The sequence below is a fragment of the Drosophila willistoni genome, chromosome 3R (genome assembly GCF_018902025.1).
Source record: "Drosophila willistoni isolate 14030-0811.24 chromosome 3R, UCI_dwil_1.1, whole genome shotgun sequence".
In the NCBI taxonomy this organism is placed as follows: domain Eukaryota; kingdom Metazoa; phylum Arthropoda; class Insecta; order Diptera; family Drosophilidae; genus Drosophila; species Drosophila willistoni.
The window spans coordinates 28,246,377-28,272,439 of NC_061086.1; the positions used below are offsets into that span (position 1 = coordinate 28,246,377).

At 37.2% G+C, this 26,063-nt stretch overlaps 3 protein-coding genes across 3 annotated transcripts; 1 reads left to right on the forward strand and 2 right to left on the reverse strand.

Moving 5' to 3' along the window:
• LOC6647848 (pachytene checkpoint protein 2 homolog) lies at positions 1-1,672 on the forward strand. The gene is made up of 3 exons (XM_002069521.3): positions 1-146; positions 221-608; positions 669-1,672. Exons 1-3 carry the CDS (start codon positions 85-87, stop codon positions 1,497-1,499), a joined length of 1,281 nt encoding a protein of 426 aa, XP_002069557.1. The 5' UTR covers positions 1-84; the 3' UTR covers positions 1,500-1,672.
• A 1,920-nt stretch (positions 1,673-3,592) lies between these two features.
• Positions 3,593-5,040, reverse strand: LOC6647847. Its single transcript, XM_002069520.2, has 4 exons — positions 4,844-5,040; positions 4,289-4,782; positions 3,864-4,230; positions 3,593-3,795 (listed from the first exon to the last, which is right to left on the reverse strand). Exons 1-4 carry the CDS (start codon positions 5,031-5,033, stop codon positions 3,596-3,598), a joined length of 1,251 nt encoding a protein of 416 aa, XP_002069556.1. The 5' UTR covers positions 5,034-5,040; the 3' UTR covers positions 3,593-3,595.
• Positions 5,041-9,073: 4,033 nt separating this feature from the next.
• Positions 9,074-17,097, reverse strand: LOC6647846 (putative odorant receptor 85d). Its single transcript, XM_002069519.2, has 4 exons — positions 16,989-17,097; positions 9,404-10,377; positions 9,191-9,346; positions 9,074-9,130 (listed from the first exon to the last, which is right to left on the reverse strand). The coding sequence occupies exons 1-4, from the start codon at positions 17,095-17,097 to the stop codon at positions 9,074-9,076; spliced, it is 1,296 nt and encodes a 431-aa protein (XP_002069555.2).
• Between the last annotated feature and the right edge of the window lie 8,966 nt (positions 17,098-26,063).

The following is a 26,063-nucleotide window of genomic DNA, read 5'->3' on the forward strand; positions in this document are numbered from 1 at the left end:
GTCGAATCGTCATCGATACCCAGAGAATTTGTTTAAGACATAGAATTGTTTGTTTTGTTCCCGCGAATTTTTAAAGACCAAGCAATGAATTTATTGAGCAGTAAAGGTACTTTGCACGTGGAGATTCGGCTGAAGCGGAGCGATCAGTAAGTGAACCGAGATTGGCATAATAAACTACGGCCCACTGACATAATCTTGATCTCTTTATAATTTCGACCAGACGTTTGCAATCGCTGAGAACTTCGCTGGATCCCATTGTAAGTCAGTATATGCAGTCAGCCATATCGGTGCCGCAAAATGTATCTTTTGTGCCAGACCTGGGATTGGAAGTGAACTCGCCGCTGCAGCAGCTGGTGGAAAGTTTCCTGGTGGAGAGCGACAGTGGCAGCAATGTGACAGTAAAAGGAGCTCATAAGTATTGCTATCATTACTACATGGCTCAGCGGGCAGAGCCAAGCAGCGGATTGGGCTTGTTTGACAGTGGTTCCGAAGGAGATGGTGGCGATGGCTTGGATAGTGTTGTCGCTGCCAATCATGTTCTCTTGCCAGCCACACAATTCATTGGCCTGTGGGAGAATTTGGTCTACGAAGATGGACTCAAGGAGAAGGTGGGTTGGACACATGGGACATGGGAAAAACGTGTAATACTTTTTTTTTGTATTTTTTAGCTCTTGAAGTTTGCTTTGTCTGCGCTGAGTTTCTCGCAACATGAAGTGGATACCAACATTATATCCTGCAATCGACTGATTTTGCTGCATGGCCCACCTGGTACGGGCAAGACAAGCTTGTGCAAAGCCCTGGCCCAAAAGCTATCTGTACGGACGCAGCATACCTTTGCATACACACATTTAGTGGAGATCAATAGCCACAGCTTGTTCTCGAAATGGTTCTCGGAAAGTGGCAAACTGGTGGCGAGATTGTTTACTAAGATTGGTGAGCTGGTGGCGGATCGTAACAATCTAGTGTGTGTGCTCATCGACGAGGTGGAATCTCTGGCATATGCTCGTAGTGCCATGAGCAGCAATGAGCCGCGTGATGCCATGCGTGTGGTAAATGCCGTTCTTACCCAATTGGATGATATCAAGTCATGTTCGAATGTTTTAATATTGGCCACATCGAATCTAGCTCAAAGCATTGATTTGGCTTTCCTAGATCGGGCGGATATACGTCAATATATTGGATATCCAGCTGTTTCTGCCATACGATCTATATACAAAACGATGTTGTCTGAACTTATGAATACGGGCATACTGCAGCGCGAGGCTCTGGAGATAGAGGATGCCGAAGAGGGATTGTTGACGTCCCTGGCCGAACGAAGCGTTGGTTTGAGTGGACGCACTTTAAGAAAGTTACCGCTGTTGGCTCATGCCCGATTTACCAGCGGTGATCTATTCGAGCCCAATGAGAAGATAGGTCTATCCGATTTTCTAGACAGCATGTTGTTGGCCTTGGAGCATCATCTGGCCGAGCAGCATCACCTAAAACATGAAAATATTTAAAATTTAAGTTTAAGCACTACTCTTGGATGAGAATCCATTTTCTTTCGATTGTGTTTTATTTGTTTTTCATACTGATTCGATACATAACTCTTAGCCATTTCATCTGCTGCTACATCTTTTTTTTCCATCAAATGCTTTACTCTGTAAACTTCAATAAAAAACAATTGCCCAGATATCTTTCTTTTTTGCTGCTTCGTTCCATTTGCTCACACATATTTTCCTCCTGTCTTATAGCTTTTGATGTGAAAATCAAGCGTGAAATCTTGTTATTTGCTTGCAAGCGCATCGACAACAGACGACTCATACTCACATCCAGATGCAGGCAACAACACACAATCCCAATCACAGCCGTTTTGCTTTGCCATCTCATATGCAAGTCCACTCAATGTCCAGTTGAGAGATTGGCATGGCAGGCATGATGATAGACCAAGTGAAAACTAATCACATTTGGTTGACAATTTGATTTTTTCCTCTTTATTTCCCTACATCAGCCTGTTGATATAGAACTATAGACACATGTGTATGTACATATGTGGGAGTATTCCACTTATCGATTCACTGCATTTAGAGACTAAAAGTTAACTAACTACAGCAAGCTCAAATACCTTTACTTTTAGTATCGGTCTATCTCTTTTTCTCTATTCATTCTCAGATGCCAAGTTTATTATACAAAAGAGGAAAGTCAGTCAGCTCAGATTTGTTTTAAAAGAAGAAAAACTAGTCATAAACATTCCAAGTAGCAGAAGTTCCACAGACGGTAAACGAGAAAACACACACAAAATAGGGCAAACGAATTATGTGAAGGATATAGCTGCAAGGATAATAAAATGTGAGCATATGGATTGCCTTCGAACTATGTATGTAGGTATATACTAAAGAAGTTTAAGGGTCTATAAAACAAAGGTTAGAGGTTTTCATTAAATTATTTAGTACTTGACTATACCCTATAAAAAAATATAGAATACTCAGTTTTATTGGAAAAACTCTTTGAAAATAAACTAGTTCCTGCATTTGGTTTATTTAAACTGTTGCCAAAAATGGTTTTCATACTCGACAAAGATTTGGCATGCAAATCAGTTCTCAATTATGGCCATTTAATGGATCAACAATTAAAAGTCAGTCAGGGTTTCAACAATTAGTCAATAATAACAAGCTATCAATGGGATTCCCCTGTATCCTATAGTGTGTATGTATGTGTGTATACATGGCAGATTGTGAACTCGAAGTGGAATTTCCATTTAATATCATGGCAACTGGCTGTTGATTTTTACATTTTGCTTGTTGGATGGAGCCTTGTTGTTTATTTGCATGTGGCCTATGAGTATTATTATTTATTTGCTTGTTTACTTTTGTTTACATTTTATTTCAGCAGAGCAATCGACGACTATCAATTCAATTGTTGATACTTCGATCCAACAGCAGCATCCTGTCGGGCCATTGTCTGGCCCTATATAAGCATATATAAATACATATATGTAGATGTCTATGAATGTATGTATGTATGTCCATATGAAAGATTCCTCCCTGCATAAATTGCAGAATAAATGTGCAATAGATTTGTGGCCCAAACAGGCGTACCCGACTCACCCACTGTAGTTCTCCATGGAGATGGAGAAAGAGAGAATTGAACTATTGATGGTTACGTTTATTTATGTTTTCCTTTTACTTTGTGTGTGTGTGTGTGTGTGTGTGTGTGTGTGTGTGTGTGTGTATGGGAAGCCTGTAAGCAGCGTTTTGCAATTGCATTTCAACAATATGGAAAATTTGCTTGCCAACTACAAATTCGTATTGTTATCCTGACGCTGCCTTCTGCCTGCTGGTGCTCCTGCTGCAACTACACACAATTGTTTCATGTTTATTGTTTGGATTTGTAAACTTACCGCCTTGCTGAAGCTCTGGGTAAAAAGGTTCTGAAGTTGCTTAAGAAATTTTCAATTTAATTTAAGAAATCTTTAAATCGGACCAATATTAAATGAATCCGACTGCCACAGGCAACAGCATTGCACAAGAGATATTTCTTCTTTTAAATATAATCAATTATATTTTCTTTGTAAATATTATAAGTTTATTAAATTTGAACAAAGTCTCTAGGTTATTTAATTAGTTTCCATAGCTCCACGATTGTGTAACCAGGGCAAAACTTTTTGAATATGCTTTCGATAACGTGCATTCGAATATGATAAAGTTTGAATAGATGCTGCTGCATCTTTTGAATCACCGAAAAATGTATCAAGATTAGCCGATTTGTTGGGATCCAATAGAACAACACTCATAACTCCAGTGGCCGCATTGTAACCTAAAAAATTAAAAAGTAAACAATGAAATTCAAATGAAGAAATCACCTTGGTGAAGTCGGAAACTTACCCCACATGCCACGCTTAATTAGGCTTAAATGAATATCTTGTAATTTAGGGATTTTGCCCGAATAATTCAGCAACTTTAGATGTTCCACCAAGTTATCATGATAGTACTTGATATATTCATTGAATTTATCCAATTTGTCCTCCAATTTGGTCGATGACAACAAAAAATAATATAGATCTTGGGCCACTGAACCATAACGCGGCAGTTGATAGTCCACAAAGTAAACTTCCTTAATTTGATCAAAGGCGTCGTATTTAAACATAATATTGTTAGACCACAAATCACCATGATTCAAGACATTGAACTCTTCCGTATCCAATTTGGCCATATTGAACATTTCTGAAACCATTTTGTCCTGAAGAGCTTTCTAAAAGCAAGAGTTTATGTCAGATATGGAATGTGAATTGCAAAAGATATTAACTTACAACATCGTCTATATAGGCTTCATTTCCATCATATGTGGCACAGCATTGGACAAAGTTTTTTGAAAACTCTTTACCCATGGCCATCATCATTTCTCGATTCTCCTCTTTCAAGTAGCCACATGTCATGTTCACTTCATATGGACCCTTGGTCGAAACTCGAACAGCTGAAGCAGCATGCCATTGAGCCAATTTGTGAAGAACTCTTTTGACATGCTCTTGATTCAACCCATCAAGGCGATTAGTGTTTTTAAAGCCTCTGGGTTGCAGATCCTCCAGCAGTAGATAGTCACTCTTGACACCCTTGAATTCAAAACATTTGGCACCGAAGGTCACATCCAAACCCACAGTCTTATATAGCTCCTCCAGTTCAGGAATAATATTATGATATGCATTACGTTCAATATCAAACATATTTAACTTTTCATTCATTTTTTCAAAGATCTCAGTCTGATGGGGTAACTTTAGCATGTATGAAATGGTTTTGGTTTTGCCACCTACAAAGTAAAAGTAAAATGAAGAAAGTCAACGGTTAATCAATGGTTCTAACCAACTCACCATTTAGTAGGACTTCGATGGTAATTCGTAGCATTATTGTAGCAAAATTTTCACCAGGAGCCAAAGCTGCTTTCGAGCTGAAACTCTTTATTTTTGAATAATCCTTTACTTGGTTCTTTAACAAATCCTCAAAGAGGTATGCGCTGATCCATTTGGGTATTTGAGTGTCTCCTTGTTGATCCATTGACATTGCTTGTATTTTCTTTGCTATGTTAAATGTTTAATAATTTTCAATTATATACGGCCTTATATATGAATTATTTGCGAGCTTTTAGCCGAAGAGCGTTATTTTTGGTTATTATTTTGTTCATATTTGGTCACAATATAATAGTTGTTCCATAAGTTGCTCTTAGCTCTTTCTCTTGTACTTTACCTCACTGATTGCCATTATCTGTAGAGACCTACAAAGCTTTCGCTACTCTTTTCCTTAGGGGTATATTCATTTGACAAGCAATGTATTCGATGAATAATACATGTAGTTACTAATCTCTTATTTGTGGTTTTAATAATTGAAAGAATTAATATCTTGGAAACATTTTAAAACAAAAACTTGATATGTTTAGCTTAGTTTTATATAAAAAAGCCTAAGATTGCGAATCGTTAAAAATAGAAATAGAATATTAAAACTTTGGTGTCTCCGTTGATGTTTTTGCAATAATTTATAAGAGGTACAAGCTTTTTTTTTTATAACTCTCCATCTGTTTCTCTCTCTCTCTCTTTCTCTATCTCTTTGATACTCTCTCTTATTCTTTCTCTATATTATCTTTGTTTGAACCTTATTTGGTAGTGATATGAGTTTTCGGTTTTTGTTTTGATTCCCATTATTTGTTTATGCCCTTATATGGTAGAATGTGCCGGTAATTAATTACGTATACGTCGCTCATTTTTCAAAGGTTTGCTTTTGCTTTGATTCGTGTTTTTGTTGTGAGTCACAGTGACAATCAAAAAAACTGGTATATGGCATTAACTTGCTGTTGTTTGTATTAGTTAAAATGCTGTTTTGTAAAGTGCTTCGTTTTGCAAAACATACACTCTGTCCAAAAATACCTTTTTTCATCTTTAACGACACACAATACTCAAAACAAGAGCCTAATGAAAAATTCTGAGTAGCCCATTTTGAAGGATTTTTAAAGTACAACAAGAATACTTTTCAAATTTATGCATATAGCGAAGAGTAAAAAAAATTTGCTCGTTGGTTTCATAAGTTTGATGCAATTTTGATTTAAATTAAATTCCTGCGGTGTGCACAGCCTGGCCGAGACCAACGCAACGCCATCCATGGTTGGTTTTTGTTGCGCCTCCGCCATTGCTGCCTCGTTCTTTATACCCCAGTCTGCTGCTACTGTATTGGAAAATTGCCCGCGGATGTGTTGCAAATTGTTTAGTTATTGAAAATGTTGACCAAGGATCGTTAATTATACATTTTGCGGAAGAATATTTTTTTTATTTGTTTGTGTGTTTTTTTTTTCTGGCCAACATAATAAACAACAACAATAAAATGGGTTAGGTTAGAAGCCTGCGGCGCCTATAACAATTGCAGGAAAATTTAATCCGAGAGGCAAAGTGCTGGTTCAATAAGTTTTGGGTAAATTTTTCGCTTTTTCAATTTTGGCTATTTGGCTTTTGGCGAGGGTGTTTGTTTGGCAGGGGCCGGAGATGGGCTTGAAACGTTATATGTCAACAGAGTTTTCACTAACAACAAGTACATAACTTTGATATTAGATGATGCCGGAGTTTTCTTTGCCCATCTTCAAGTAAATGCACTACATATTACACATGCACAGACATATATATACATATATGACAATGTGTGTGTGTGTGTTATTTATGCTTAGAACGTGACTGGAAATATGAAATGCAGCAAATGTGTTTACTTAAATGAAGTGAGTAGAAATTTACAAATACATTCACACGCTCCGTGGCGAAAATGCAGCTAGTCGTAGTCTACTTTCAGGCGAACTTGGGATACATAAGAACGCCAAAATGGCAATGGCGCTAATCCATTTGGCCGCTTACACAGATGGACAAACATCTCTCTACACATACGCAGAGAAGAAATATGTCAAATTCAATAACAGATGCCCATCCACCCCTAAAAGTCAGGAGCGGATTGCATTTAAATTTTAAGTTGAAAACGATTTGCAATGATTGAAACAGCAAGACGATTAAGCCAATACATTTAAGTAATTACCGTCCTTAAAAGTTGTTCAAATTTGGTGTTCTTATGGCCTTAAGTGAAGTCGACTACACTCCTGTTGACCAGAGTTGAGGGAACTTTACTATCCCAGCAATCTCTGTGGCGCCAAACACTGGACAATAGTAGTAGCCCCACCCATCCGTCTCTTTCTCCTCACACTCACTCACACATTGATGTTGCCTTTATAGAAATGTACGATTTTTCTTCATTTGATGAAACGAAATACAATTTCTCAACGAGTGTAATGGCAAAAAAAAAAAACGAAAAAAATCGAAAAAAGTTGGGTTTTGCGAATGCAATTTTCTTGCCAAATCAGGGCACGCTGTTCGAAAGATATTGACATTTTTAAAAGCCAATATTTCGTTCAAGCGAAGAATGAAGCCAGCAAAAAAAAAGAGAACAAGAGAAAAGGAGAAAAGAAAAGAGATGAATACAGAAGAAAGTACATAAAATGAAATGAAATAAAAATGAGAGAGAAGTATGGCCAAAGTTGATGCCCGAATTAATTTATTTGCCCTCTGTGTAAATAAATATAAATCCAAGGGACATGCCACGCACGATTTCGCGAAACTTTTTTTGGCATTGTCGTCTGGCTCTGGGCAGGGATCTTCTTTTTGATTGCTTCAGTTGCACTGGGGGCGCACAGAACGTAGTTGAAGCACTGGCACTTGCATGCCAATTAGCCGCTAAAGGCTTGAAAGAAGACAAACCCAGGACCCATTTCCCAGGTATACCCCCAAAGTTATCTTACCTCAACCTATTTGTCGCTGCAATTTACTTTGATTAATGGCGGTCTGGCACTCAATGAAAATGCCTGCGGTTGTGGTCCCACTCCACAGAGATGGAGAGGGCCAACAAAAGCCCGGTCTGACAGGGCACAAAAGTTTAATTTTTTTTTTCTTGTTCTTGTTACCTTGGCCACAAAGTTTTTGCAAATGAAAACTGCAAACGCAAATGAAATTAGTCGAAACTATTTTTGGGGTAGGGATAGGGATAGGGTTTGAATGAATGAAGGATGAACTGGCAAAGAGAGCAAAGGCACATTTCCATGGGGTATATCGGTCATGGGCCAAGTCAAGTTCGTGACGCGCGTAATTTCTAATTAGATTAGACGCGCCTTCCACTTGATGGCCATTTGGTTGGTGTTGCTTCTTTCTTTCTTTCATCATCCCCTGTGTTCTTCTGTTCTTCCAGGAGGAGTAATTTTAATTGAAAAAATTCTTCAATTTTGCCATTTATCTGACAGCCGTAGAAATGTAATTAGCTTCTCCTCCCCCGCCCGCGCATTGGACTTGCCTTGACTGTCAACTTTTCAATTTTACATTCATAAAAATGCAATTTGCCCAACGAAAAAAGATTATTCGCAATTAATTTCAAGTGCCTCCTCTAAGCTTATGCCTAAATGGCCATCGTGTGATTGGTTTGAAGTAAATACATCTTTAATTAAAATAGTAACAAGCGGCCAAAAAGTAAGAAGAGGAATGTAAATTGTGTGCAATGAACTGATGAATAGATGACCAGATGACCGAATGGAGGAGTAAAGAGAGAAAACCTCAGTGCTAATTTCAGGAACTAGGAGACAGAGAGAGAGAGAGAGAGTCAAACCTTTGTCTTGCACTGCTCTTTGCAAATGAAATGGCTATAATTAATCATTTGCTTTTGTGGTTAGCTGACCATCATCAGTTCCGACCAGTAACCATCATTCTCTCCACTCGCTGCGCTTTCATATTGCTCATTGCTCATTACTTTTGGTTTACGTGGAATTCCCGCTACTCATTCGCTATTTTCTGCGTTGTTTCTTCTTCTTCTGCTTTCTCTGGCTCTCTAGTTCCAATACGTGTGCTTGGTTAATTTAATTAGTAAGAAGAAGCCTCAACCTGTTTTGGCATTGCGGTTACAGGAAAATGGCGTAAATTATTACCCAGCCATGATTGGGTCATTTCCTCATTTCGCCGGGCATTTTGGTGTGCGTTGGAAGGGGATAAAGACTACATACAAAGTAATGGTATTTTCTGGTTGTGACACCTTGACACTTATTTCACGTACATGGTGCGAAGAAGGGCGAAAAACTTGTAGGATAATTGTAAGAGCTGCAAGTGAATAAGAAATTAATAAGAAGCATGCAAGGCAAAGGATTTCCTTTGACTTACATCCGTCACTGTAACCAGGGAAACGCTAAGAAATGTTGTGGCCTTCAGACGACTGGGTAGTTGGGCCCGTTTTACAATCAATATTAACATTTTTCTATAGCGTAGATCAGCCATGGACCAATCATGATTATAGACAGCCAGTCCTATGTCCTCACTCTGCAATCAGAATCATTACAATTTGATACCCAGCAGAAAGACTTATGCTGAACATACCGAATCCAATAGTCTTTGAGCATAGCTGGCGATCATGAAAACCTGAACCATGGCACAGAAAAGGAAAAGCATTAACATGACCAGACTGTCAATTTCTCCTCCGATGGTCATTTGAAAGCCGACAAAGCAAATAATAAACGAAGAGGACACAAAATTGCACAACAATGAGACACCGAAAATGTCGTTCATATCGAGGCAGAGTTGGAGTATGCGCTGATGATAGGCAATCGCTGTCTGCAGGAAAACCATATCACTTTTCATCGACTCAACGCCGGCCACCTGCTGCTCGATGCGACGAGCTAGGCAGGTAAAGTGCATGACCAGAAGCACGACCACGGCACACATTAGCATGTCCGCAGCCAGTTGACCAGAGAGACAAGCCTGTCCGGCTATATTTTGTGAGACATACATCAGATAATAGCTGAAATTGGTACTCCAATCCCAGGGTACCCAACAATAATATGGCAACATGCGTTCAAAGTGACGAACTCCTAGCCAGAAATCACACACAACATAATAGATGGCCCAGTATAGATTATAGGTCCAGATTAGCATCAAATGCATGCCAAAGTAGAAGATGCTAACGCGTCTGTAACCACGCAAAGATTCATCAACGGCATAGAACTTCTGATGCTCCAGGGAGTGTGGATGCAGTTGCTCCAATTGGGTAACCACGCGGGTAATTTTTTCTCGCTTGCGCCAAATATGCCAAATTTTTAAATCGCCGACCAGCACAAAGCCAATGAAGGATAGATTCATGGTTGCCTCCAAAAAGTTTGTGCCACTTGTAATTGCCAGAAACACATAGATCAACTCCGAGATAAGCACAGCATTGAGATTCACCATTTGAAATATGAAATTGTAATTCAAAAGACGCTGTTTCCATTTTTCTATGCCATCATTGTCGTAGGCCAACATACCAATTGATAGATAAAACAAATTGGCGTACTTTAAGAAATCCTTGAGCGGTATAACTGCCGGAACTTGCGTCTTCTTCAACATTTTTTCAGTTTTTCTGTTCAATTTTCTTACTCTCTGGGGTTTTTATAGCTAGAGTTGATAATTTTCAGTTGCCACGCCCATTTGATTGGCAGGTTCACTCTAATTCTCTCTCAATTAGTGTGCGCTGTGAACTATAACAGTTGTAGGTAAATTTATTTTGGGGGCGTTTCTAATTGACATTAACTAAATCGAAATCGATGACTTCCACAATTAACTCTACAGAAATGTTCAGTGATTGGCTTCGTTGAGATCTGATAGATTGGTGGCTTATATAAATTTCAAGAACAATAATTGTAAATCAAAATAAAGTCAATTTATAATATGCATTCTGATTTGTGGTTGGCCAAGTCATAAGGATATCTCCATGAATATACAAACCCTTTTTTGCTTGATGTTGTTTTCGGAGTGCTCTGTTGGTTGTTTGTTGGGTCAGCTCATACTAGCAATTTCCATTTCTTTCCATGCATTTTCTCAGTTTTTTTTGGAAAAACAAAAGGAAAAACAACTCGATGTAATATGTTTGTGCATTTTGCCCTGTGACAACATTAAATTTGACATGACTCACACACGCAGAGAGAGAGAGAGAAAGGACAAAGGAGAAAAACAGATGGCTGGGGCTAACTTTAGCAGAGCCAAAGTTTATATACTCTTTCTTTGAAACTACATTTTTACTCCCAAGGAAGTCTGTTAGATAGTAAAGTTCGACAATTTCAGAGAGTTTTTTCTTTCACTCTCTCTGTCTTTCATCTTTCATTTTATATGATTCCATTTATTTGAGAACTTGCAAACTTGAAGAATGCTCTTCTTGATAAAGAATCTAAGTTTACTCAATGTCATAAATGTTCGTTTCTTATAACAAAGAATGATATACCCTTTTTGGCAAGAATATAAAACAAAGGAAAGTGAGTTGCTCTATCCTGCAGATACATGTGAAAAAACAGGAGTGTGGCTTCCGTTTTGGTTTTTCTCCTAGTGCCTTTTTGTGGAACATAAAGCCAAAGCCTGTCTCATATGTGACTGACACCCTGGTTTTAGTTTTTTTTTCTTCTTTTCTTTGTTTTATCTTGTTTCAGTTGAACTTGCATTTCCATTTCTTCGGGTTCAGAATGTGCTATGTTGACTGCATTGTCAGTTTCTTTGTTTCTCCTCTCGTTTTTCCCAATTCCTTTTCGGAATACTTGACTTTTTGCAATTGAATACAGTGCCAGCAATAAAAATGTTGATAATGAATCAAAAAGTTACTCAAATAACTGACCTGATTTTTAGAAATGCAGGCAGACAAGTTTCATTTTTGTCTAATATGCTTTTCGTTTCGAGAGTTATGTAATTAAGCACCACTAAAATGGAATCTTCATTATGTGTTTGTTCATTTAAATAGATTTATCGATTTTGTAAATCTCACTCCCCCCCCCACTAAAGTCACATTTTGCCATCGCCCAAAACCAACTCTTTACATTTCCATGTTTGCATATGACAAAGTTAACCCAAATGACATTTACATTAAATATAGCACAAAAATTTTGTTAATGAAGTGCATTTATATTTTAATTTTTTTTCTGTTGTTATTTTTTTTTTTGTTATTTAATGTTGTCATTATACAAGAGATTTATATTTCAAATGCAATTAGCATTTTAAATTTATCTCTTGAATGCAGGACAATATTTTTTCATTGCATTGCTCCTCCTGCTTACCAAATATTCAATGACATTTTGGTAACATTAAACCAGAAAGTCATTTAATAAATTGCTGTTTCCCTTTTGTTGTTGTTGTTGTTAATATATTCTGTTACTGATTTTGTAGTCGCTTTAAGTTATTGGACTTTGTAAATTTAGCTAATTCACAAAATATATGTATTTACCAAATTACTTATACGTATGCCTTCCCTTTTAGAAGTCGGCCAAAAGCTTGTGAATATCTGTGTTTTCATGTTGTGTGCCAATTTTTAGAACCTTTTCCATAAAAAGAACACAACAAAAACATACAAAGTGCATATTAAAGTATGTACTCTGTGATACCCTGTGGTCAATTTAAGTCTTTACTGATTTTGGTTAATTTCTTTATCCCTTTTAAGCCACATAAGCAGATGTAAATGCTGTATAAGTGCAGATCTTTTGTTTGACATTTTAGTCCACTGAATAACAAATCAGCTTCATATCAAACATCCTTATTAAATGGTAAATAAATATGAGATGTTTTCAGCCACTTAAATTTATATACCCTCTTAACCAACTATAGGGTAAACGAAAGAATAAAATCGTACCAACACTCCTCGCACGGATATATATATATATACATACATATGTTTGCTTTCCTTAGTTAGTTGTTGCATATTATCAAAAAACATTTCTGTGTGTTTTGGCTGTTGGCATTTTTGAATGGTTGCCAAATGTGGTTGGCTTTGGCATAATTGTTACACCAACAGTGAAATGTGCCATGATAAGGCCGCGTTGTGTTTACACAAGTATTACCCTATCCCGACAAAATCCCGCCCCGTCCCCTCAACAAAGTTCTCTTACTGTTTTCTTTTTCCTTTTTGTTTTTCAAGTCAGTCATTGTCCTTTGGTTGGTTGTTTTTTGGGTTTGGGTTGGCCTGGCTGGGTGCCAAATATTTTGACTTGTCTAAACCACAGTATACAGTACTTATTTAACTTAATTAAATTTGAGCTATATGAGAATATCAACTGAAATATTAAAAACAAAAAAGAAAATCAGAAAAAAAGTGTTGCATATCATTGGGAGAGTGAGCCTGGGACCTGCATAATTACAATTGATTGCGTGCCTGGAACTTTAAACAACATTTAGTTTGCCGCAGTCAACAGACGCACACACACACACACACAGAAACACACACGCAGAACGTTTATGTTTCTGCATTTAGTTTGATTTAACAATTTTCACACGTGCAGACCTGAAAACCCCATTACCCCATTCCCCATTCCCTATTCCCTTTTTCATTTCCATTCCGCTTGTTGCCGTACTTCAACCCACTCGCATTGCCTTTTTTTCTTTGCCCAGCCAACATGGCAAAAGTTTTACGTTTGCAGTTTATTGGTCTTTTACGTGGAAAAAAGGCGAGACACACAATCAAAAAAGGGGGTAAAAAAAGTAAAGAAAGAGAGGAAAAAAGGTAACGAGCATCCGAGTCTTGTATGTGGGTCCTCGAAGTTTGTTTTCAGGCAATTTTAAATGCATTTTTCTGGTATTTTACTAATTTTTGTTAATATCTGCCATATGTTTGGCTGTTTGGCTGATTTGTGCAACTTTGTGCGTGAGTCAACCGAAAGTTTTCCTTTTCAGTGAAAATGAAGTGGATAAATTGTAAAATATTCAAATCATGAACAGATATTTGTTAGTTTGAATTAGGTGACATATTTGGAATTTATATGAAAATTAAGGTCCTTAATTCTATTTTAAGGCAGGCTAGTAAATGCCTCTTTATTAATTTATGGTTGTTTTTTGTTGGTGTTCTCTTAGATGATTTCTTCAACCTCTAATAGTCACAGCTTCTAGAGAATGCTTATATCCCATGAATTCTCATCGACAGGCGGCAGATATTTGTGCAATTTTTACAAAAACTCTCAGCCATTTAACTTAATTAATATCTGACCAACATTATTTTTCATTTATGCACACATATTTGTATTACTCTTTTATTTAGAATTTAGCATATGGAATTTCAAAATTTTTATTATTAATTGGATTTCTCAGTAAATTTGATCAGAAATTAACTTGCACAAATGATTATTATTGATAGCCATCATTTATGTTGCTCAACTGTTAAAATATTTGGCAATGTTTGGTATTTAAATTACATTTAACAATTTTAAAGATTATCGATTTTATCGACACTAGCATGAAAATGCAATTCATTAACTTTAAAACCTCAAAAATATATATATATTTTACCTTATGCTGAATATGTCAATAAAATATTTACAAAAGGACTGTTCATGTTGAAAATCCAGCCAATTTGCAATTGAAGTCAAGCCGTATATATATTCATTTGTGTATGCGTGTGCGTGTGTGTGTGTGTGTGTGTGTGGTAATGCTTTATGCATCAATGAGTGAGAGAAAGAGCTTGGAAGAGTTAAAGTTGAGGTCGAGCCGGAAATGGTATCGTTGCTGGCCAAACAGAATGCAACTGCAATTTCTGAGAAAAACAAGAGAAAGCTTAAGAGAGAAAGAGAAAGAGAGGGAGAAAAGATTATTACCTTTGGCAACCGAATAATTATTATTATTAATTTCAACAAATTTGCCATAATTCTGCACAGCGCCTAATGGCAGACCATACCCAAACATTGCATCAACCCTTTTATCAGTGTGTGTGTGTTGTGTGTGTGTGTGTGTATGCTTTATCTTTTTCTCGTTCCAATTTGCCCCATTACCTCTATGCATGTGTCAGTGAGGTGTATCTGTGTGGAGTGAACATTAATTCCATTGAAATTGCAATTGTTCTGTTGCTGCTTCTGCTGTTGGCCTGGATGCCACAAGATGTTGCCTTATGTATATGCACTCATTATATAAATAGGAATTTATATATATATTTATTTCATATGATGACAAAAGTCATTGGCATAATAGTAATAATAATAAATACATGCGCACATTATGCTCACATACCTATGCACACACACAGAAACACACTCCAAATATAATTTATGCAAATTTGCCTCATCTTTTCTCTGTCCATGTGTGTGTGTGTTTGTGTTGGTGTTGTTTTTGTTACTGCTGCTATAATATATATTTCATTCGTATTTATTATTGTTGTTGTAGTTGTTGTTGCTGCTGAATATTTAAACAATAATTTGCTTCATGCTTTTGTCCTGGCATCTTTAGCCCAATTTTCTTGTTAAGTGGGTCATGGCAAACATTTGTCATGATTATTTCGATTGGCCTGTGAGTGGCTTGCTGCTGACTTGCTGCTGATATGGAAATGGTATTAGCTGATTTTTCCTCAATAATTTACATGACATAATGTCATGCGAAGCTTTTCTGCAAATTGTTCAATAAATTTATAATTTTTATCTCAATTAGATTGTGGCCATAATGAATACTTGACCCGGGCACAAATCGGCTTGGAATTGCAAGAACAAATAACACAACTAATTAAAGTTGCATAATTAGTGTGATAGAAAATCATTAATACAAATTCTTAATTTAATCGTTTTGATCAATTAAATCAAAAATATTTGACAATCGACAGAGAGAGCGAGCGTGAGAGAGAGAGCTTCTAATGGATTAGTTTGCATATTCAATGAATTAAATTTATTTAGTGGCAACTATTTAGGCCAAATAATGGAACAAATTATCCTCAATTTCAAGAATCATAAAAAAATCCAAGCAGTTCAAGAGTCCCAAATGAAATGAAGAATCTTAATTGCCTTTTCTAATCAACAATATAAAACTACAAAGACTTTTGTTCTATTTCAAATTTTGATCTCTGATGCAAAATAATGTCCTCTTGCATATCGAGTTTCAGAGAAATAAAAATTTTGTTTTGTAGAAAATGTCATTGGGAATTAAGACTATTGATTGCAGCTTCTTTCTCTCTCTCTCTCTATCTATGGTTATGCACCTGCTTTAAATGATAGAATTAGTGTCAATGCATACATACAACCAGATAAATGCATTGCCATGTGAATGTCCTGTATGGTGATAGGGATATGCATTTAAACTCAATTTGCTGCATTTGTCATAATTGGCACATGGAATGGTCCTCATCTTCTTCTTCTGCTTGGGAGGCGAAATTGTAACCCAAACACACACACACACATACACTCTAATCGCATCAGCTTCTACTTGGCACCTGCTTGGCACTCAGATGCCAAGTCTCCCTTACCTAAGTTGAAACGCATTAAAGTTACATTTCATTTCATCTCTTGCTTCTTTACTCTGTATTCCCATAGCAAACACTCAACTCTTTTTGACGTTGCTTTTGTCACGTTCTCGACTTGTTCCTCAATTTTGCGCATCGACGTCATATGTTCGCCATTGTGTGCCATGTGCGTTGTTTGTCCCACCTTCCCTCCCTCTCCCTCACCCTCCCTGCCTGCCTGCCAGCCCCTCTAACTATTTGACTAGCGTGTGCGCGTGTTTGTCAATGGCAGACCGCATTTTTAATATGCGCATAAATTGGCTGACATTGATGGATCCTAATAGAGCTGCTGGTTGCTTACAAGTAGCAGGCAGTCGACAGGACTAGCAATCCAATGGAATTGATCTACGTACGAAAATACGTCAGCCACGTAGCTCAGTAGTTTTTTTTTTTTCCACCCAATATGTGTTTTTTGTTGTTATTGCAGCTGTCATATGCAATGAATATGTAACAAAGCCATGAATATAAAACTTAAGAGTGTAAATAATATATAAAAAAGGACTTGAATTATCTAAAGGTAATCTAAACTATTTATCATCAATTAAATAAAAATACTCCAATAGCCTGAGTAAAGAGAATATTTACGCTTAATGTGGATTAGTTCTTTTGAATATTATTCTGACGAGCTGTCACACCGTGCGTATACTTTATATATTTGATGTTAGTCATAAAAAGGGGCGGATAAACAAACATTTCATTATTACTTACTAAACAAATTAAGGTAGCATTTGTAATTTAAACTCTTAAGGTTGGTTTTGGAATAAATATATGAATTTAATGGCAATTTTAATGAATATTTGTATTTCAACATGACCATTTACTTGTCGATAACTGAATTCCATCTTTAATAAGCCAAATGAAGGATTTACTTCGATCTGCCTGTCCAATGATTAATATTTGATATGGATGCAACTCAATGAAGTTTCTCTGAGGTCAAAAGTTATCTGATATTGCACACACACTCAATGTACATACATTACTTGCTGCATTGCTTGTCCAAACATTGGCCAAAGGGAAACTCCATTAATGATTTACACGTTTAAGGCAAATGAGTAATTGAGCATTGAAACATCATGAATGCATGTTTGTGTGCCATAATGAACTGGGCGTGGCTCAGTGTGACTCAAATATCAATCATAAATACTGATAAAGAACAAAGTGAGATATATGTACGAGCATATGCATATGCAGTGCAGACGTAAGCACAAATCAAAATTAAAACCAAAAAAGGGCCCTAAAACATCTTGCGGATACTTAATATTTTGCTTTTTACAATGTCTGCTCAGTCGCCAGAGCTTTGACTGCGGCTGAGGCTGTCGCTGCCGCTGCCTTTGGCGTGGTAATGTTAACAGCTTTATATTTTAAGGCATACTTTTAAGCGGCATCACACTTGAAGCGTCACTCCATGTTCTCTTTGCTCTCTCTCTCTCTCTGTTACTTTTATACAGCTAAGCGGCTTTGACACGCTCTATGGACTTAAAAAGAAAAAGTGAAAAAAAAAAACGATGGTTCCGCACTCATCCCAAAAATATATATATATATATGTATGTATTTAAAGTGATTCCGGGATAGAATTTTTACGCCCCGACAGAGGTGACGCCTATCAATGTCTGTGGTGGGTGTGGCATGTGTCCCAGGCGCGACATTTCGAGCGTAAATTGTAAACTTTTGATTGGATTGTGCAGCAGCAGCAGCAGGAGCAGGAAAGTCGCCTGTGCAAACACGGCGTATACGCAACGCGTGTTAAATTATTGGAAAAACACCGCCGCCAGGCTACAGTCATGACACAGCCTTTGGCCCAGCCACAACTCATTAAAAAGTTTTTCTTTTAAAACTGTTTTGATTTGTTTTCACCACTGACTGTGTCGCCCATGGCCCGTGGGCTACGTGTATGTACAATGTACATATGTATGTATGTATAGTATGTGTGTGTGTGTTTGTGTGTGTGCGTGTGTATGTACGTGAACAAGAGGTTCCTTTAATTAAGCAATCACCGGACCGAAAAAACCGAAGCGACCATAAGTCATACCCAAAACTGTCAGCCAGGCACCACGCAAAATCAATCAACGCGACAAAACAAACAAACTTTTCGCCGTCTTCTACTTCTACTACGCACTTTTATTACCAGTTAGTGTTGTGTAGATTTAGTTTGCTTTTTTTTGGCCCTCTTCTTCTATTAAAGCCATTACAGCTTTACTCTTTTGAGATTGTACGATCTCTTTGCTTCTGTTTTGGACTCGATTTTGAAAACAAAACAACCAAAAATGAACTTTGTTTCTCAAGTAATGGGTAGCAAAAGTTCTTTTCATTCTAATGGAAATCATAATTTTTTTTTGTTCCGTCTCTATGATATTTTTCTCTACAGGCTGCTCATAATATGCTTGTGTGCTTTGTTTTTGACTTAAAGTAAAGTTTTGGAAGTGCTATCTTATGTCTGTCATGCTTTTGTATATACATTTTGCTGGTTTTTCCTGTTGTTTTCTTCTGATTTTTTCTTTTGTTTTGTTTTTGCCGCTTATTCGAATTTGATGTAAGTTGTTTTTTGGTGGTTCTGTGGGCGTCGACTTTCCTGATGTTGCTTATCAAAAATCAATTTGTATAACATTGACTTGAATTAGTGAAGCGAGAATGTTGGTGTTTTTTGTGTTCATTTCGGATTGTTCTGAGAATAAACGACAAATTTATGCATTAAAATAAATGGAAAATGCACAACAAACACAGACACGCATTTGCGTTGGTAAACTTTTTCATTTTCGGTCTAGTCGAGGAGCACTGAAAGCCAAAACCCAAACTCCCAGCTCCCAGGAAGTTTAATTTGGCATGAGTGCATTTACACATTTTGTCATTGGTATGTGTGTGTGTGTGGACGTGCGTTGTGGGTGTTAGCCACTTTTTTTTTTAAACATAGAAACATATTTATGCAAACTTTAACTAAAAATAATAAATGCACATGCAAAATACAAAAAACATACAAAATGTTTTTCCATTTCCATTCCATAGCAAAATGATGAGTAACATACAGAAGAGGTGTCAGGAAGGTGTAGGAAACAAAAAAATAGTGTTATCTATTGTAAATTACCAAAATATTGTATTTTAAAAATTATTATCCCATGGTAACTGTCAAACTCCTTAAGCTTCTGGGCTCTTTAGCCTTCAAGAATTGAAACGTTAATCGATATATACGTGTAAATATAATGATTCTGATAGGGATCTGACTTGAAATCTGAACTAAATTCAAATTCTGAGCCAAATATCACTTATGTGATAAATATAATGTCTCTTATAGACTTTTCTTCTATTATACACAATATATGGTATCGTTTTGTGAGTCTTCTGAGTTTTTGAATATAATAATTATTTCTATTAGATTCGATTGGGCTTATATTATAAAGCGATTGATCCTTGCTAATAATTTTATCTGTTTGATGGAGTGTAAATACTAACTAAAAGTTTACCTTTACAACTTTCCAAGCCATAAAAATGTTTATTTGAAGGATGTGCAATGGAAATATGAACGTTTTTGGTCTTTACATCCGCCAAAAAAAAGAGAAACCAACAAACAAACAAATATGTGGAAACTATCACAGAACACTCATACTCGCCGTGGCGTCTATTCAAATGTGAATTTAAGCCATTGCTTGGCTTTTTGTAGTTTTGTTTTGTTCTTTTTTCGGTTATTTTTGTCCTGCTGTAAACCAGTTTTATGGAATTGAAACGAGGTCAGAGATTCGTCGCCTCTTTGGCTGCAGTCACGTACGCGTGATCATAATAAAAACGCTCGCCTGACAATAGTCATAAAGGGCAGACGAACAATTGCAGTACCGCAGATATATGTATATATATATATATGTTTGTGTGTATCTATACATATCGATGGGCACTAAAAATTCCTTTTGGCATTAGCGTCAATGCGCATAAACAAGAGAATGCAGTCAGGCAGGCAGAGCAATATTGAGCAAGGCAAGGAAAGCCAGGACAAGGCCAGGCCAAACCAGGAGTGTGTGTAGCCAGCGAGCATAATTCCGCCGGAAACGGATGTTGTGTTTCTATCTCTGTGTGTGTGTGTGTGTGTGTGTGAGTGCTACATGAAGTCATGTGATTGTCATTTTCGATGGCGCCAAATTGAGAGTTACCCATTGACATACCATACACATATATAACTTTCAAGCTTTCGCAATTGATAAGTAGAGCAATTTCAGTTTGGTTTTTGGTAAAGGACCCGTTTCCTGCCAACAGATGCCTATTAATTTGAATGCAGATTGCAGTGGTCGTGAACACTTTAAAGTGCCACACAAATTATCAACCAGCAACAACAAGAACAGTCAACCATTGCCCTGAAAAGTCTGCAACAAATGTTCCATACACTCGCACACACACGCACACAAAATATTGACAATGGCATCTCTTTCCCTGTGTGTGTGTAAACAATTGTAACAACAGGCATAACATGCAGAAAAGTGTTACTGTTTTCTTGGCAACAGACTGCAAGGGAAGTATGGTATGCATCATGTTCGAATGTAGGTGAAACTCCATACCCACGTTCATAGTTTTTCACACACAACCCACATCCATCCGCCACCCACACCCCACTCCCACACCATCCTGGCTCTAGTCAGGCATTGTTGCATAAACACTTATAGAGCCATTTCAGCATAGTCATCTAAAAGCAATGCCATTCACACATTCGCCCATACGTTATGGTCGCTAATGTGTCTGTTTTCTTTGTACTCCAACCAGATAAAGGGGGGGATAAATGTGTGACCTACAATGGGTCAAGCAACAACATTTACTTATCAAATTATCAAAAACTTTTCAAACAATATTCAAAACTTTATAATTGCAAATAAAGAAAGTTTCAAAAGTTTTTGCTATGTGGCAAAAACAATAGCAAATATTTTAGTTTGCACAAAAAATTTAATTTAGATTAGAAACGGAAATGTGTTTTATGAATATTTAGTTCTCCTTCAAGTTGTATTTAAATAGAATCTTTAGAAGCATGTTTCCACTGTATGCCAACAGGAGATTTTAGCAATTGTCCTACCTGTAAGCCCATTTTTTTTTGTTGCCTTCTATGCAGGCAGTCGTTTTATGTCACCTCCACCTAAATACAGGCAACTTTTTGTACCATTCATAATCGCTACAGGAACTCAAGGGGAATTATTCAGTCAATAATGGAGGATATGGCAAAAAAAACAGGCAACATTTTTCCTGTTAGCAATTTGGCAGATTTGTGATCAATATTTCATACACATTTACCTATGAATTTGTTCCTTTTTTTGCCTAGACTAGTTGGCACTTGCGCACTTTATGATGAAACTTGTTTGGCTGCCGCTGTGTTTAACGTTTAATTAAGTTTTTCTCAATTAAGTCGAAATAATGAAATTAATAAACACCAGCAAAGTGCAGCCACAAGAACTATGTGCAACTAACTATAAGAGGAGCTTGGTAGGTATGTTTAATTAATGTAACTTTTAAAGTATTTAATCGTCTGCAAATTACAGGAAAATGGATGGAAAAAGGAAGTTAAAACTTTCAAATTATTGGTTACGAGGTGGCTAAGCGGGAGAGTGTTCAATAGGAGGAGAAATTTAAAGACTTAAATTTCTGTGCTTCAGTGACCCACAAAATGCATGTCACAGTTGCCAGTGCAATGGCTCCCAAGGTGACTGTTTCATTTTCGTTTGTCAATGTGTTGACAGCATACACACACACACACACCCATACATACGAAAGCCTATTTACATATTGAACTTTTCGTTGCAAACATACACACACACACACACACACACACACACACACACAGAGCACACAATCATAATGCCTCGTCATCTGGCTGCTGCTGCATGGTAATTGCAACATTTGGTCGACAATGTCCTTGGCAACAGACTCTGACTCAGTCTCAGCTGCTGCTGCTGGTGTGCACAGGACAATAACAATGGTTGCTGCAATGAGTGCAGCTGCAGTGGGGCAAACATATTCCCCAAGCGGCATAGTTATGCCGAAGCTGTCACAGATGCGTCGTAGGTAAAACTGGAAACTAAAAAAGGATGCAAAATGACTCTATCCCAACTTGAGAGTAGCAAAATCAACTCCGTATGATATTCCAATTTTACTACATTTAAGATTAAACTGTACAATAATTGAGAGAAAGAAACCGCCTATCCCTTTTATGAAAAGACGCCTCTGCTTTGGTTTTAATTCATCTGTTGACCATTGCAAGAAGAAGTTCAATGGTCAGCTTTCACCTTGTTGGTTGATCGATTGATGTTCGAACAGTGCTGCTACAGTGGCTTAATGTTGACTCTTGGCTGACAATATGGCTTGGGTTTGGGCAAAAAATTTGTCCTCACTGAATAGAATGACAAAAATCTCATAACCAATCCACTTGAACAACCATTTAGATTGTGTTCTTGCTAATGCTAGGAAAGGGCATCCCGCTTGATTATTTTAATGAGTAGCCGCAGCTTATCTCGCTACAACTAACTAACTTTAGTTTCTTTCACATTGGCGAGGGATTTGGTTATGGTTGCAGCTGCAGCTTGCTAATTACGTAGAGCAAAAGCACTTTGTATAATTAAAGTTGAATGGGCCAGTGGGCCAGGTTGAGTATTGGGCGGCAAGGTAGATAGAATTTAAATAATTTGTGGCCATTATTTCCTTTTTTGTAGCATGTACAAGCTGCGTAAATGTAACAATAGTTACAAAGAGTAAACTATTTTAAAAAAATATTTAACCAAAAGCAAAAGAGCGAAACTCAGCGAAAAACAAGCCACAATCTAAAATATTTATATTTTTGCGGTAGCCAAACAAAGTTTACAAAATACATAAAACGGTCAAAAGGATAGATGGATGGTTGGCTGGTTGGTTCGTCTGTTGGCTGTTTGGTTGGTTGGATGGTTGTTTTGGTTAAAAGAACTAGAGCCGGAGGATTGACCAAAACTATTTGCGCGAAAATAATCATTCGACTAGATGGTTAAATGTAAATGTAAATGTAAATGTGTTTTGCCAACACCGCAAAGTAGGCAATGGTCTGTCTATGAGGTCTATGTTACTTTTTTGGTTTTCATCTTCATCTTTGCCCTGTATTCAACTAAACTTTATCACCTGCGGCTGACCAGAGAACCGGAGAGCCAGAGTGGAACGGGAAGCTGAGTGTCCTCCACTTGACTCTAGCATGTGTAAGGTGCAAGTGTTTTGTTGGTATGTGGCCAAGTTTGTTGTTGTGTGGTCTTTGCCCTATCTTACTAGGCACTACACTAAAGACTGTACGAAAATTTAACTTGGCAATGGAGAAATTGAAGTCAAAGTAACTTTTTGGTAAATATTTGCACAGTCCGATCAACTAAACACATGTCAAACACAAAATATAAATATATATTTATGTATATTTGAAATGAATATGCTATTTGTTAGATGAGTTTAGTATGAGTTTTGTAAGCAGCTACTTAAAACCAAATTTCAACAATCTCATATGAAATGTTAAATATTTATGTTTGTCCCAAAAAAAAGAATGAAAAGAAAACAAAAAAACAGACATGGAAACAAAATTGCGTATGAAGGCAAGTTTTCCTCGAGAGGACCAAGGCTTGAACTTAGTTTTGTAATTTGATGCAAACAGGTGCAAGTTTTGCAAAGTCCTGCCTGCATTTGTTTTGGGTGCAGATGTGTGTGTATCTGTGTGCATGTGTGTGTGTTTGCGGTGTGCTAACTTTTGTCCAGATTGGATGGGCAAGGGCAGTGTAGTCAAAGGCTTAAATGCACTTTACAGTAGCAAGAAAAAGTTATTCTAAATAAATTTATTTATAACACATTCCCTTACAGCTACCCATTGCATTTGGGGTCAACTTTGTGAGACAACTGCCGGGCTTAAGTCCATTTCCATACCTCTGCATGTGTGTGTGTGGGAGTGTTTTTGGGTTTCTTTTTTTTCCCATTCTTTCTTAATGGCAAAGTAAAGTAAAGCGGCTTTGGTCCCTTGGCCAACCTCAATATGAAAGTGCACATTGTTGGGAATGAAAAAGTATTTAAAAGTCGATCCCATAGATGTGACGACAGCAATATAAACTTAATAAAAATCGATTTGCAAATCAAGACAAACATAAAATTCAGTTTTAGTTAAAAGAGTCTCTCTCTCTCTCGCTTTAAGCCATTTCCTCTCCTCTTCATCCGGACAGCTGACAGCTGAGACAAAGGCAGCAGCAGCAGCAACAACAACAGCCAAAAGACAAGCAACAAGAAAAGACAAGAACGACACAAAGCGACGCGACGCCATGCCATGCCATGCTATACGATACGATCCAATGGAATACCGTGCCGTGAATATGGCAGCAACAGAATGAAACGGGCTAAAGACAATAAACCATTTTTTCCCCCACTTTTTTTTTTTTTTGTTTTTATTGTAGTTGTTCTTCGTGCAACTATTTCAAATGCGGGCGGCAACAACAACAACAGCATCAACTATAAAAGAGACAGCGACAAGTGGCTCGACAGCAGCAACAATTGCAAATTGTTCTCTTTTTGCACTACTCTGATTGCTTTTTAGTCTTTACATACGTATGTATACAAATATTTGTTGAGCCTCTCACAAATTCATAGAAATTAGCAAGAATATATTTAGAATGATGGTCACATGCTCAGCTCAGCTCTTCAGGATCTCTCTCTCTCTGTGTGTGTGTGTGTGTGTGCAAACAAAGTTGCGCTAATCAGGCAACACTTGAGCCTTGGTCTATGCAATCAGTGGCTCATTCAGCTGCTAAGGAGATGCTGGAGCACTGTGGTCAACGAACGGTGGCCTGGACATGTGTGAGGGAGTGATTAGTTATGCACGACTTGAGTGTTGATTGTTGATATTGTCTCTCTGCCATCTGCTTGAAAAACGTTTATTTAACATAAATGACAAAATAAATGAACATGAACATAAATTTTGATGTTGAAGATTTTGAACAAAATCAATTAGTTTGTACAAACAACACTAGAAATGTCCAGCAGGATCTACAGAATGAAGCCATAATTACAAGGGAGTACTTCTTAGCATTTTAGATTTGATGATTCCTGTAGGACATTTAACTTTTCCTTAAACAATGACCTAAAAGACAACCTCAACGATTCGCCTATTCCCAAATATGTTTTTCTCAGTGTAGAAACACTGTATGTTTTGTATATGTATAAAACCAGGTGGCAATGTCGTTTAATTTCCCCAACAGTGAGGACTTGCTTTTGAAATTATATGCACTTAGCTGCTGCTTTTATGCTTTATTTGAGTGTTGCAATATTTAATTTAGCTCATCAGCTAAGCACACGTTTAATGTGATGGAATAAAAAGCTTAACTGCAGGCACAGCCCATGCGTGTGGGTATATGAGTGGGTGTATGAATGTGTATGTGTGTGTGTGGTAATTACACTTTTAATGCTAGAAAACGGAAAGCAGCCTTTAAGTATGCAAGCAAATAATGTTACTGCAAATATTTGTAAAATCTAGAAGAAATTTTGCTTAAACATTTTATCTTATTTGAGGGGATATTATGACAACTTAATTTGTCATGCCAGTTAAATGACAAACGCTCCCAGCATCGCATCCATCTATCCATTTATCCATCCATCCATCCGGCCATCAATCAATCTTTATCAAGTCGACGCAAAATTTTCACTTGCCACTAAGCGCTTTAATAAAAACAAAATGAATCTTTTACTCGTTCCTCTCTCTCTCTCTATCTCTCTCTGTCTCTATGTATCTCTCTATCTGTTGTTGTCTTCGTTACCCTCTCAGACATTACTCATTTTGTC

Coding starts and splice junctions, on each gene's coding strand:
- LOC6647848 (XM_002069521.3), top strand. CDS start 85: ATGAATTTATTGAGCAGTAAAGGTACTTTGCACGTGGAGATTCGGCTG. Junction 147..220: donor CGGCTGAAGCGGAGCGATCA/GTAAGTGAACCG, acceptor AATTTCGACCAG/ACGTTTGCAATCGCTGAGAA. Junction 609..668: donor AAGATGGACTCAAGGAGAAG/GTGGGTTGGACA, acceptor TGTATTTTTTAG/CTCTTGAAGTTTGCTTTGTC.
- LOC6647846 (XM_002069519.2), bottom strand. CDS start 17,097: ATGGTCATGTTGAAATACAAATATTCATTAAAATTGCCATTAAATTCA. Junction 9,347..9,403: donor CTCAAAGACTATTGGATTCG/GTATGTTCAGCA, acceptor TTCTGATTGCAG/AGTGAGGACATAGGACTGGC. Junction 9,131..9,190: donor CCCTGGTTACAGTGACGGAT/GTAAGTCAAAGG, acceptor ATTCACTTGCAG/CTCTTACAATTATCCTACAA.
- LOC6647847 (XM_002069520.2), bottom strand. CDS start 5,033: ATGTCAATGGATCAACAAGGAGACACTCAAATACCCAAATGGATCAGC. Junction 4,231..4,288: donor AAGCCTATATAGACGATGTT/GTAAGTTAATAT, acceptor TCTTGCTTTTAG/AAAGCTCTTCAGGACAAAAT. Junction 3,796..3,863: donor AATTAAGCGTGGCATGTGGG/GTAAGTTTCCGA, acceptor TTAATTTTTTAG/GTTACAATGCGGCCACTGGA.